Here is a 13,713-nt window from a genome sequence, read left to right on the forward strand (position 1 = left end):
AGATCCATGGAATAGTTTTCAACTATTATAAAATTAACAATGGAAGTGTTTGACACTTACCTCACCATTGTTGTGATAACCTCTCTCCCACTGCTATCCTCTAACAGAGGTCTACATTCTACTGTAGATTCCACTTACATTCAAAAGACAGGGACAACTATGTCCCTGGGCTTATAAAACTCCAGAACCACAACTGGCTCCATAAGTTGCATCTTTACTATTTTGAAATAATTAATTCCCAAACTCTTTACTAAGCTGCAGTCAAGCACACATTAACTTAGAGGAGAAAAGCATCTTCTACAGAATGGCACCATAACATTAAATACCAAAATTACACAAACAGTAATGAGAATCTAATTAATCTGTACTCAGATAACCCTTCCCTCTTCCCTCCATGTCTACAAAAACTCACTGAGCTAGTGCAAAGGTCAGTTTCCTACTTTGCAATATGCAGCACTTCTCAGTAGCTCATGAAAAGACACACAAATACTGATTTTCATTGAGAAATACTGACAACAAATTACAGGCTACTGGAGTATGAAAATCCCACCCATGTCTGACAACTGGGAAACAATACATGTTCAAAAACATTTTTTTAAAACGCATTTTTAATACAATAACTTACTTGAAGTTTTGCTAGCTGAGCTGTGCGAGACACTATTTTGTTGTAGGGGTCAACAATTTTGACTCTAATTCTAAAAATAAGAAGATAAATTTATTTATAGCAGTATTAATAAATAACATTATAGAACAATTAAAATTTATACTTTCTAATTGCATAATGAATGGCATACCTATCAACAGTACTTTGTAGAGCACCAATTCTAGTCTGCATCATTTGGAGGACACCTGCAAAATAAAGCAGATTTTTTACATGGAACCCTCATCAATTATAGAAAGAACTATTCTTCAAATCATAGTAACTACTGCAGACTAGCCTAAAAAACGAACAGTGTCCCTCTTTACAACAAAGCATTCAAACAGATTGAAATTAATAAAACACAGCACATTTGGAAATAAACTGAGCAGGTAATAGATCACTCGCTGAATGCTATGGAAAATTTACTGGTAGAGAACACAAACCTACAGAAGAAATATCACTCTGATGAAATATCACTCACAAATTCATCATATGTTAAGTTTCAAATAATATTTAGAGCATGTTGCTTTCTAAGAGAATGACGATCAGGACTGCTGTTCAAAGGCATATAACCTGCTACAAACACCTGAATATGATATACAGAAATGGCACAACCTATTTAACACTATTTATTTAACACAGTGACTAGACAGGTCAGAGAAACCAACAGACAAAGAGGACTGAGAAGAGAACCAATTCTATTTTAAGGTTTTCTTCCTGTGCATAAGCATCTTTAGCAAAATGTAAGGTATCAATGTCATTGTGCGGTCATCTAATTTAGATTACAAACAGAGCAAACTACCCTAATCATGTTTGTTCCAGATTAGTTTGGCAAAGCAGCACAAAGAAAGTCCACAAGCATGCTTGTTCTTTTCTTGTTAAATTGCAAACAAAGTAGTCAAGGGTAGCAGTCATTTTTGCAATATGGAATCAGCCTGCTGAGAATTTAATTAAGTTATGCAAACCCAGGTCTATGAAATTATTTTTGTTCCAGTTATTGTTAGCATTCTCAAACATACTACATTTTTTTAAAGCCCTGTTTACAAGCATGTCATCATTAAATTGGATAAAACTGCAATATGATACAGTAACATGGAAGATAAACACAACTACTGCTAATAGTTTTATTCAACTTGTCCTATACTGGGACTATATCTCATGTATTTTGTATAAATATGCCAAGCCCCATCTTCTCCACATTTCAGAATTATTAACTTGACTTAGTGACAGACTCAGGAGTTCTCTGACATTTATACATGGAATGGTAGGTATGCAATTCTCACACATCAGAGGATGAAGATATGAGATACAGTGAAAAGTTGGCAAAATAGGCTGAATTTTCTACACATTGCAATAATGGGGGAGGGTCAGTAGCATGACATTGCTGCATTAATGACTGTGACATTGCTATAAAGCATACAGCAGTCCTCTTGCCAGAAGGCAGAATTAGGATGGGTAAAAAGGCAATCTACCCTCTCCATCAGCTGCGTAAGATACGGGATGATACTACTTAGCCTATCTTGAGCTGACAGGTAGTTCAAGATATCTACTGAGCTACCTATAGACAGAAAAGAGTATGTATACCAGATCAGTGTACCATTAAAAAAGTGCACAGACCTAAAAAAGAAAGGACTCTACAAGCTGGGTGTATCTATTTGAAACATTTAATGAGATTCACTTTCATACATCCAAATGATTGTGCATGCTGTGAATTAGTTCCATAATCTTCACTTGCTAACTTTCTTGATAAACATACCAAGAGCTATGTGTTTCTAATTTTGCAATTAAAATTTCTATTGACATCCATTTTTTTCTTATGAATTTTGACTCAGTGTTTCTTCTACAGTGACCATATGTCATGTGTAGCACAAGCAGGGCAGAGAAAACAAAGTTTTCCAAAACTTAAAACATCATATTTATGTGACTTTTGATTTTCCTGGCAGCTACAGACTGAAGTTTCTACCGATGTCTCAAGTATCAAATACTTTTCGGGATTAGAACCTCTGCATGCTTCTCCTTCCCTCACACACAGAAAAGGCCTCTTAAAGAGCATAACCCTAAGTAAATGGAGAAATTTCAACAAATTTGAGGTGAATTTCATTTTATTTTTACTTTGGGTTATTAGCTGTAAAACACACATTGTTTACCACACCTGCCTTATAGAAATGCTTTAGAACTGAATAGTTCTTGTGAAGTACTTCATTCTTTCCTCAGAGCAATTTTAGGAAGGAATGCCTTCAGAAACAACCATGATTTCAGAAAGCACAATTCCACTGAGCACAAATTGCTGAAGATCGTAACTGGGAGGTATTTATCAATCACAAGATTGACTACAGATTCCTATCTACTTATTTGGAGGATGAACATAGATCCCAGTCTTCCTATGCTTAATTTTCCAACTGTTTAAAAAGCTGTTCAGGAGCTACCATTGCTAGATTAAATAGGCATTTCTTTATTTTTATAGCTATATGGAAATGCTAACAATAGAATACTGTATGCAACAAGTTCCAAAGACTAAGGAAATACTATAACTGTCAGTAACCAGAACCTCTCTGGTTATACCAAAAACCTGGAAGAAGAAGGAACAAAGATAAATTACTTAGCAAGTTACAAAATGGAAGGGGACAAGGGGATATGCTTGGATCCCACAGTATATGCAAATTAGCATGTTATAGAGGTAAATATATTTCTGTGCAAAAAAACCCCAAAACCACATGAAGTTCCCAGCAAGTGACAAAGAGCAGAACGGCAGGTCTAATGAGCTCCTGGCACAAGAACAATACACTGCAACCATTTTTCCATACAGATTCAATGGTTCCTAAGTAAGGCCTCTGAAAGTCAGCAGTTTATGTTAAAATCCAGATCCCAAACACTGGAACAACACAAAGGTATGTATTTAACTTAGTAGCCCCTTACTAGGAAAAAAAAATCTCAACACAGTTAAGATTATGTGTTAAGGCCTCTTTGGTAAAGATTTGCAAACTACGCAACACATGCAACACAACATGCACAAACTTGGTAGTTACGGCAACAGATATCAGCTAATGTTGCAATAAAATCAGGCTTATTTAGAAAAATATATTAAAAGGTCAAAAACACTTCATTGCTAAAGTTGCTGAGAACAGATTATCAAAATACGTTTTGCTATGAAGCAGTTACTCCAGAGAAGTATCAGCCAAATCTTCTCCCTGGAGCTCCACCTACTGACATCAAAAAAAACCTGCTACATGTTACTCCTCAGAAGTAAGATCCGTAGCCTTAACATCAGGGGCCAAAGTTGGCAGTGACTGACATTCCCTGCACAGATGTTAAAAGTGCTTCCTCCATTGTAAGAAGTAGCAAGCATAATATAATGGTATTTACCCTCCAGGGATTCAATTCCAGTTGCTTGGGCCAACAGGTCTTCATGTCTTGCAACAACCTTAAAAAAAAATATAATAGAGAAATCAAGACAGAAAAATGGGGATGTGTGCCTGATATGATATGTTATTTTTCCTAATTCCTACATTAGGCATTAAAGTATCATCATCCCTACATTAGGCAGACACAGGAAAAAGCAGCCACATCTTAAAGGTGAAAGGGTTTTCAGAACACATTTTAATTCACAGAAGCGGCAAGCTCAGAACGAGAAGAGGGTCAGTAACTGCAGTAACTGACATCTTAATTCAAGCCAGCAGAGCAATCACATTTCAACACACCTTCATATATAATAATAATTGTAAATGTAAGCTCATTAATCACACAGTAATAATGTATATTCTCATTAATATTTTCTTTTCTATTTATGACATTTAGAAACTAGTTCCCAAAGAATTTACCAATTGGGGCAGGGAGGAAGCAGGTTTTGAAACTACACACAAACTTAGCATGTGTTGTCATTGCAAGGTACGCTGTGAATTTGTGGTGTCTGCGTAGATTTTAACAAAAAGCCTTCTACTATTCAAACTTAAAAGCCTTTCTGAAGGTGTGGAGGTGTGTTGACATAGGTTATATATGCCCAGCGAAAGGTAAGCCTAGAGCCTAGGCTACTCTCCAGCACAAGACGAAAGGGTGCAAGTTAAATCACTCCATATCTTCTCACAATTGGCATCCCAAAACACAGCCGAGCATTTCTGATAGCTACATGATCATTTGGAAAAAGTCAGCGAACATCCTTACAAGGAAGAGTGGAACCTCCATATATACAGAGATTGGCTGCAGAAACTGAAAACAAAGCAGTGTATGGCTTCTTGGTAGGAGTATTAAGAGTGGGCTTGACTGAGTTAAGATTCAGATTCACTACTAGGTTTGCTGCAAGTTGTACCTTTAGTTACTGCTTGCAGAGTACACTGGGCAATTTCAGAAGTAACAAGATCATAAGATTACTAAGCTTTAGACTAGTTTATATCAACCACCCCAGAATAACAGGTACGCTTTAAACTTACTTGTAAATGAAGCTCCTTATCCAACTGACTAATACCTTGGGCAAGTTTTGCCAGTTGCTCAGCTATCACAGCCTGATGGATAGACTGGGAAGTGTAAGCTTTCACATCAAAGTCTTCTCTGAAGAAGTCAGCATAACATTCTGAAAAAGATTTAGATTTTATGTTCATGCTTCAGAACAGTTAATAATATTTATGGACCTAAAGCATACAGTTCTCTGACCTTCCATTTCTCCAAATATAACAGCATTATGTTCTCAACATCACATAACACAAATGAGGCACCTATTTGAGAAGAGACCACAATCAAGAGAAACAAGTTTGGAGCTGATGACAATTCAGGGGAGGGGGGTTGTAAATGGTGAAAAAGACACATGTTCCTTTATTCCCCACAGCCTTTTCTTGAGTAGAATACATTAAAAAGTATCAACACCTTCTTCAAACTTTACAGTGTAACCAGGGCGAGGCTGTTGAGGTTGTGCCCATAATCAAACACACACCCATCACCTTCAAGTCGCTGAGGATCGAAGTAGCATGAGACACCACTTCATGAAATCATACCGGACTCCCACAGCGGTACCGGTTTATAAAATGGTAAATTAAGAAACGACACCGCAATGATGATTTTGGATCAGCCAAGACCCGAATTTCCAGACAGCGCACACTAATATTACCAAGCACCTTCGTCTCTTCTTTCAGTGCAGTTGTTTTCCCGTTAGGAGCAAGCGACCGCAGCTGCACACGCCACCTCGCAGGACCGCGCCACTAAGACCCCTCTGCCAGCAGCGGGAGGTCTCCTCCCGAGGAGGGGGACGCTCAGCAGCCGCGGCAGCACTCCCGGCGCCTGCCGGCCCTCCGCCGCCGAAACTTTCCGTGACTTGACAGCACGGGGTTCACCGCGCTCCTCGCCCCGTCCGCGAGCACCGGCGCCTCTCCCCCAGCTCTGCCCGCCCAGCCCAACACCGCCCTCGCAAAGGACCCTCCGTCTTCTCAGGGCCGCCCGCGGACGGGACCCCCTTCGTGGTCCCGCCGGCGGGGGGTACAGCCAGGCGCCGCCGCGCTACGCCCCCCGCCCGCGCGAGCCAGCGGCGCGCCGCCGCCCCCAACCGCCCCCAAGCGCCGCCGGCGGCCGCGCCTCACCGTCCGCCAGCAGCTCGGCGAGGGCCGGGGCCGGGACCGGGACCGCACCGCCGCCTGCCCCCGCCTCCTCCATGCTGGCAGGTGCCGGGAGCCCCGCGTCACTCCCGGGCGGCGGCGCGCGGTGATGATGGCGAAGGCGCGCGACGGAACGGGGCCGCCCCGCGGGCGGGCGGCGGCGGCGCGCTCGCGCACGTGGTGAGCGCGCGGGCGGGCCGGGCGGAAGCGTGGGGGCAGCGGGCCGAGCGGGAGGCGCGGCCCGGCCGCGGGGAGGGGTGGCGGCAGCCGGGCCGGCTGTGGCGGCAGCAGCGCGGCGCTCCTCGGGCCCGCGCCTCCGGCTCCCGGCAGGCACCGACACGCGAGAGCGAGCTCAGGCCAGGGTAGTCGGGCCGCAGCCCCCACCGTGCGGGGAGAGGCAGAGGGAGCTGGGCCTGTAGCGGGAGGGCGAGAGGCAGCGGGCCTAGGCTGAAGCGGGGGCGGCTGCCGCCGGACACGAGGGAAAACTTTCTCCGTGAGGCCTGTGGGACGGGGGCGGGGGCTGCCCGGAGCCCCCGGCCCGGCCTCGGAGCTGGCCCTGCGCTGAGGGGCTGGGCTGGAGACCGCCCTTCCAGCCTGAGCGATCCGCACTGTAAGGAGTGAAAACACAACGGTTTGCAGCGGGGGTGTTACAAATTACAACGGGGCGCCTGGCGCAGGGCCGGTGCGCACAGCTGGTGAGGGCAGAAGGCTCGTTCCCGCAAGCGAGGGACTCCTTGCGGGATGCTTTACCGAAAAGCAAGTCCCGTTTAAGCTCTAATGCTTTGCTGCATGGCCTGTGAGAAATAGCTGAATTACTTATACTGCAAACACTGTTTGTTTTTCCAGATGCTAAAAGGATTGTTAATTATACATGATTGGTGACATCGTAGAAACTAAAAAATGCCAACTAAAAGATCCCATGGATTTGTTTCATTCTGGGCACGTTGTAAAAATATGTGCCCCTATGGTCCGCTATTCAAAGTAAGTAACTGTCGTGTCAACTATGTTTTCAGTGTATTTTGGCTGAGGAAGTTTATCTTGACTGTAAAAACAGGGATGATTGCCTTTTTCTCCTTTAATTCTCCTTTAATTTCTCCTAAAGACGGAGATGAATGTGGGAGATGTTTTATTTTATGGTTATAGTTGGACATCCCCACAGTACTGCATGTCGGAACAGCATTTTAGAATAGCTAATCAAAAAAATGTCTTTACAATTTATCTCTTAATTTTCACGTGTCTGCAGGTTGGCTTTCAGAACCTTGGTTAGGAAATACAGTTGCGATTTGTGTTACACTCCAATGATAGTGGCAGCTGATTTTGTGAGATCTGCAAAAGCTAGAGACAGCGAATTCACAACAAACAGAGGTATTTTTTTTAATAAACCATTGCCTTGTCAGAATATTTTATGTGGTGATAAACCAAATTGGCCAAGTTAATGAAGTCTGTCGCACAACTTGACATCCATTAACAATTTCAGTATGCTGTATCTGATTGATTGTAAAACCATAGAAATATTCTAGGTGAGAGTAAGCACATTCCAGTGATAGTGTCTCAAATGAAGTACTGGAAAACCTTGTCTCCACCTGAAAATCAGGACCTCCGGACTGATTAAGATGTGTGGTGTGTTGACCACACATAGCTGGCCAGCAGCTATGCACTCATGCAGCTGCTCACTCATTCCTCCTCCATCCCCCCCCCAGCAGCACAGGGAGAGAATAGGAAGAGCAAAAAGAAGAAAAACTCATGGGTCAAGATAAAGACAGCTTAATTTATGGACCTAAGCACTGTGTTACGTGGACACTGTTTTGAAAATATGCAAGGGATTTTTTTTGCTTGCTGGGTTTTTAGGTAACTTCTAGCAGTGTCTCAGCTTGATTGAGAGGGTACTGCTGCCCTTTCTGACTTAAGCTCCACTACTTCAAGAGCTACTTATTTTGCACTAAAATAGAAAAATCTTCAGAACCACTTGTGGTCTTTTCAGTACCAGAAGTGCACTTGCTTTGTGCATTTGTTGGATCGTCTCTTTCCATCAGTGCTCAGATATCCCACTTCCTCTTAACTGCAGCAATTGTTTATATGGAAAGTGAATGCTAAGACTGTTTGAGATGCATGTAATGCAGTAGCTGTAAAAGAGGAGAGCATGTTCCACATGACCATCTGGCTCTCTGCAGGGGCTTAGTAAATCACAAGTAGTTCAGCAGACCCAAGTTGAGGAGCACTGACATTTTGATTTCCCACTTGAGGCAAAGCTGCTAAAGCTGCCTCTGCCCATGTGTTCTCATTCAAACTCTGCATATCGCATTGTGGATAAAAATCAGCCATGTTGGCACAGAAGAGGAAAAAGATGGTCTGGGATAAGGGAGGGCAAAGCTTGTGGGTTGTTTAGCTCCTTTCTGAAGGGTTGGTTCTGTAAGCCAGTTTCCCACCTGGCAAGACAGACAGCCATGTCAGCACAGCAGAGGGGCAGCATGCAGACAAGAAAGGGCAGGCTAGGAAGGGAAGCATGAAGGCTGCCGAAAAGTAGAGAATACTTAGTTTCATATATTATCTTTGTGAAACATAAGCATCTGACCAATTCCACTCAGAAAAAGTATATGTTGAGCCAGCAACCATCTAGGACACATATGTTTGTCTGAATTCCCACCTCTCTTGATAGACATACTCATTTAGTAACCATGTCCTGGTTTCAGCTGGGATAGAGTTAATTTTCTTCCTAGTAGCTGGTATAGTGCTGTGTTCTGGATTTTAGTATGAGAATAATATTGATAACACACTGATGTTTTGGCTGTTGCTAAGCGGTGTTTATACTAGTCAAGGACTTTTTTCAGCTCCCCATGCTCTGCCAGGTGCCCAAGAAATGGGAGGGGGCACAGCCAGGATAGTTGATCCAAACTGACCAAAGGGCTATTCCATACCATATGATGTCATGCCCAGTATATAAACTGGGGGAGTTGGCCGGGGGGTAGCGATCGCTGCTCGGGGACTGGCTGGGCGTCGGTTGGTGGGTGGTGAGCGGTTGTATCTTTTTTTTTTATTATTCTTTTTTCGTTTTCCCTCCCTTGGATTTTGTTCCTCTCTCTCTCTTGTTGTTTTCCTTCTTATTACAATTCATTATTATTGTTACTATTATTTTGTTCCAATTATTAAACTGTTCTTATCTCAACCCACGAGTTTTCTTACTTTTGCTCTTCCGACTCTCTCCCCCATCCCACCGAGGGGGAGTGAGCAAGCGGCTGCGTGGTGCTTAGCTGCTGGCTGGGGCTAAACCACGACAAACCACTAGTCAGCTACCTTTACTTGTGATCTAAGGCTCGCAGAATCACAAAGTAGTTGAGTTTGGAAGGACCTCTGCAGGTTATGTTATGCAGACCCCCTGCTCAAGCAGGGTCACCTAGAGCTGGTTGCCCAGGACCATGGCCAGACAGCTTTTCAATATATGAAAAACATTCAAAATTTAGAATTTCTTCTTTTTATTTTCTGGGTTTTTTTAAATCTCTAAATATCTTTTCATTGGAGTAGGTGATCATCCATTGATTGTTCAGTTTGCTGCTAAAGAAGCACAGGTTTTGTGTGACGCTGCCTGTATCGTCTGTCCTTTTGCAGATGGAATAGACCTAAACTGTGGCTGTCCTCAGAGGTAAAGTTTTGAAAAAGCTGGGTAAATATGATGAAACAATTTGAGAATAAAGAATGCTGGTCTTCATTTTCATAGTAATTTCCATCTTAACTTGAAAATAGATTTTGAGAGAGAAACAGCTTTTTAACCTGTCAGAAATGTCTGTGTGGCAAGACACTGTTCTGAATGTTCAGAGATGCCTGTCACCACAGTGAGACTGGGAAAACCAGATGTATTTGCTGACTTGCCTTTTTTCATTTCTGAGATATTGAGTGTTGGCTCAGAAGTGAAGTCCATCGCTTCTCAACAGCTGTTAAATATGCATTACCAAAAAGAGCTTGCTGCAAATAATTTGGCGAGCGTTTTGAGAAATGATGTGGCAATTCCTAAAATAATGAGGCAAGTCCCTGATGTCTCATACTTCTGTAAGTGAAAGATAGTCTCTAAAATATAATTATACAGATTATATTATTCAGGAAGTGCTGAAAAGAATTTCTTCCATCTTTTATTAGGTTTATAAGTACAGTGAATTAGTGATCTACTTCTCACTTAAATTGATAAAGATTTTGTCTTGACAGTGAAACAGAGTAGTAATGCACAAATGAAGATTCTTGCTAACTGGTTCAATTGAGAACCATTTATTATGTGCTTGTCAGGCAGTCTTTTTCTAAGTGAAGACCTCAAAAATAAATGTGGGAAAGCAAAAGATAATATTACGGTGCAAATACTTAATTTGTCTATTCTAATTAGGTTTTCTTGACTTAAAATTATAGTATTTGAGAAAACTTTTCTGGAGAGATCTGAGACTTCGGAATGGAAGTGTATTTTTTTTCTAAGCTAAATACAGTTAAGTATGCTAAACTGTAAGTTCCTCTTAGACCAAAAATATATGCTTACATTTGAATCCTTTGTTTCTTGTGCGTGCTGGTTTCACAATAACAAAACTTTGTGCACATAATCTGCCTTTATAAGAAAAATTGTTTAAGAAAAAAACTGCTGCTGTTGAGTGGAAGCACAGATTATTTCCTGCCAATCAAAATAAGGTGTTTTGCAATTGAGGGTAAACAGAATGTTACTGAAATCATATCCTTACTTGCACTTCAAAAATCTTCCTTTTCAATCCAAAGTAATTTTCTGTTTAGAAAAAATCCATGATCCAATGGAAGGGGAAACATCGAACTTTATTTTATGTATGATCTAAACCATCGTTGATTAAATGTTAATTTATCTTCCTTGTGAGTCCATTTTGTGGACAGAAAATTGAACTGGAAGAGATTAGTAACTTGGCCAAAGTTCTAACAGCACAACAGAGACTCAACCAGCATCTAAAAGCTGGTGTCAAACTGCAAACGAATCATTGATCTACAGCCAGTACTACCTCTGTTTACTCAACCACACATTCTAAAGGTCATAAGGAGAGAAACTGATGTATTTGACTGAAATTGATCTGCATTTTTTCAAATGTAGCATACAAATGTTCTTTTTCTTTTAAAGATGGGCAATGGCAGAAGGTTATGGTGCTTGCTTAATAAATAAACCAGAGCTCGTTCGAGATATGGTGAGACATGTACGGAATCAGGTCAACAACCCTAGATTTTCAGTATCTATTAAAATAAGGTAGGTCTAACTTAAGTGCTGTTTATGGTACATGGAAGAATCCTTTTAATTTTTTTTAAAGAAACATGTTAGTGTGATAGCTACACTATACTTTAATATATGTAATTCTGTTAATGTAATATTACACATTATAATAATTACCTTACGTGTGAAGACTGCTGAGATTTTTTTACCCCAGATGGTGAAAGAATATCTGCAGCAAGTAATCCCAAATTTAGATAGTGTAACCAGCACAGCCTTTAACTACTTACCCAGATAACATACTGGATGCTATAGTTTTCTTGCAATCCAAATGACATGAAAGTACAGGTTAAAAGGTCTAGGGTTCCATAAGAGAAAAGCAATGTATAGTTTGTATCATCACAAGGATTTGCTTTGTGAGCTGTTGGAGGCCAGAGCTACAGTTGCTGTTGGCTATAAAGGGAAGGGTAACAAAACAGGGAAGTGGTCCCCACAGCTGCTGTAAGGAACACATCCTGCTTCCCTTCATCGCTTTCTAAACTTCTGTAAACTGTTGCTTTGCATTGCTTTGTGCCACTTCATCTGCTCTTTACCCACACATCCCATGTGGCTTTTGCATATTTGTCAGTTAAGTTTCAACTCCATTTGCAATCCTTCAGGAAAGGGAAATCAGTATAAATCGGATTTTTTTCCACAAAATATGCAAAATAATGATGTTTATTTTAGAATCTTTTGGGCACCCTTGCTCAATCTCTATAAAATTTCCCATTTACCATTTCAGAGATGTGATATAATTGGGAAATGCTAAATTAAATAGTGGTTTCAATACATGAAACTCATATGTCTTTATTAAAAAAAAAAACCTCTTTATCTTCCAAGAGTATTATTTTCTTTCTTTATACTGTTACACAAATCTGTGGTAACTCCCCCTTAGGGAGGGGGGCTTTTTATACAGTTCAGGTAACTTACTATCTAATGTTTTCATTCCTTGGAATTTTAGGATCCATGAGGACTTAAAAAGAACAGTTGACCTGTGTCAAAAAGCTGAAGCAACTGGAGTTTCGTGGATTACAGTACATGGGAGAAGTGTAGAAGAAAGACATCAGCCTGTACATTATGATGCAATTAAAATAATTAAACAAAGCATGTCTATACCTGTTGTGGCTAATGGAGACATTAAAACTTTAAAAGATGCTGAAAATGTTCATCACTTGACAGGAGCAGATGGTAAGATTAAACATACTCTATTTTCTGAATAAACTTAAAAATCAGATTTCAAAGTATTTATTTTGGCTGTCAGGAGGACATGATTTGAGTGCTTTTCACTCTTTGAGGAGGTAAATGAAAGAGGATGTTTTAGATGCATTATAGATGCATAGACAGAATCACTTATAATCATCAGAGCACTAGAGCATTGTTATTCAAAGGCACAAATAATGATTTCCGAGGCAAATTACAAAAGCTCTTTGCTTAATTATGCTATCTCATCACTCAGTGGTGGAGTTCAGGGGGACCTTCAGACATTCATTCCATCTCTTTATGGAGCTGATCATCTTTTAAAGAACTGTAAACTTCCACTTGGAAATCTCTACTTCCTGCACATGGGAGCAGATTTCTTATAGTAAGAATATGGCAGAAAAAGGAAATACTGTTAAGCCAGATACTTAACAGTTAAGATGGTTAGCTTCCAGGACACAGTGAGGCATTGCACTCTCAGATCTGTATGTATTTACTTTGTCTTACACTTCAATGCTAAAATTTTGGGGTAAAGGATCGCCTTGCAGTTACTTAGTCACAACAGATTGCTGCAACTGTCTGGTTTCAAGACATAATGGAAATTCAGTATATCTTTTGAAGAGGTGATCTGTATCTACACACTTTGGATCTTGCAGCTAGAGAATAACAGGACAGAGAACAGCAGCTACTGTCATAAGGAAAAGTTCATGTGGCAGGTTTCTTCTGACACTATTGGTGTTTAATAGCAACAACAAAAACTAGTTGAACCAAACTGCCATGCTGCTACAGTGACTTTCTCCCCAGATACAAAGGAGGAAGGAAATACATAACAGAAAAGAATGTTCTCATAGCCCAGCTGACCTTCTTGAATAACAAAAATATAAAGCATCATTTTTTTTCAGTTGTGCACAATAGCAAAATAAATTTTTCTTTTTTTATCATCCTGGGTTTTTTTTAAGAAGATACTAAGTGTGACAGATCATATGTTGACAGTGCAGGAAAACAGAATCCCTTAATCACAGAAAAATTACAGTAGAACATGTATGGGTTTATCTTGACAATTTGGG

General features: G+C 40.8%; 2 protein-coding genes across 4 annotated transcripts in view; one reads left to right on the forward strand and one right to left on the reverse strand.

Annotated features, from left to right (window-relative positions):
- COG5 (component of oligomeric golgi complex 5) overlaps positions 1 to 6,407 on the reverse strand; it is a 198,454-nt gene extending 192,047 nt beyond the window's left edge. The window contains exons 1-5 of one of the 2 annotated variants that reach the window (XM_075491921.1): positions 6,202 to 6,407; positions 5,065 to 5,204; positions 4,004 to 4,061; positions 795 to 849; positions 626 to 695 (exon numbers count right to left, since the gene is read on the reverse strand). In XM_075491921.1, the coding sequence (XP_075348036.1) occupies positions 626 to 695; positions 795 to 849; positions 4,004 to 4,061; positions 5,065 to 5,204; positions 6,202 to 6,274 (396 nt within the window). In that variant the 5' untranslated portion in view covers positions 6,275 to 6,407. Of the gene's footprint in view, positions 1 to 625; positions 696 to 794; positions 850 to 4,003; positions 4,062 to 5,064; positions 5,205 to 5,284; positions 5,321 to 6,201 lie in introns of those variants that run through there. The other variant, XM_075491927.1, reaches the window with a different exon arrangement.
- DUS4L (dihydrouridine synthase 4 like) overlaps positions 6,408 to 13,713 on the forward strand; it is a 39,129-nt gene continuing 31,823 nt past the window's right edge. Inside the window, exons 1-6 of one of the 2 annotated variants that reach the window (XM_075491991.1) lie at positions 6,408 to 6,911; positions 7,063 to 7,197; positions 7,460 to 7,581; positions 9,736 to 9,853; positions 11,327 to 11,449; positions 12,411 to 12,637. In XM_075491991.1, the coding sequence (XP_075348106.1) occupies positions 7,088 to 7,197; positions 7,460 to 7,581; positions 9,736 to 9,853; positions 11,327 to 11,449; positions 12,411 to 12,637 (700 nt within the window). In that variant the 5' untranslated portion in view covers positions 6,408 to 6,911; positions 7,063 to 7,087. The remainder of the gene's footprint in view (positions 6,912 to 7,062; positions 7,198 to 7,459; positions 7,582 to 9,735; positions 9,854 to 11,326; positions 11,450 to 12,410; positions 12,638 to 13,713) is intronic. The other variant, XM_075491994.1, reaches the window with a different exon arrangement.

Source organism: Mycteria americana, chromosome 1, assembly GCF_035582795.1.
Source record: "Mycteria americana isolate JAX WOST 10 ecotype Jacksonville Zoo and Gardens chromosome 1, USCA_MyAme_1.0, whole genome shotgun sequence".
Classification (NCBI taxonomy): domain Eukaryota; kingdom Metazoa; phylum Chordata; class Aves; order Ciconiiformes; family Ciconiidae; genus Mycteria; species Mycteria americana.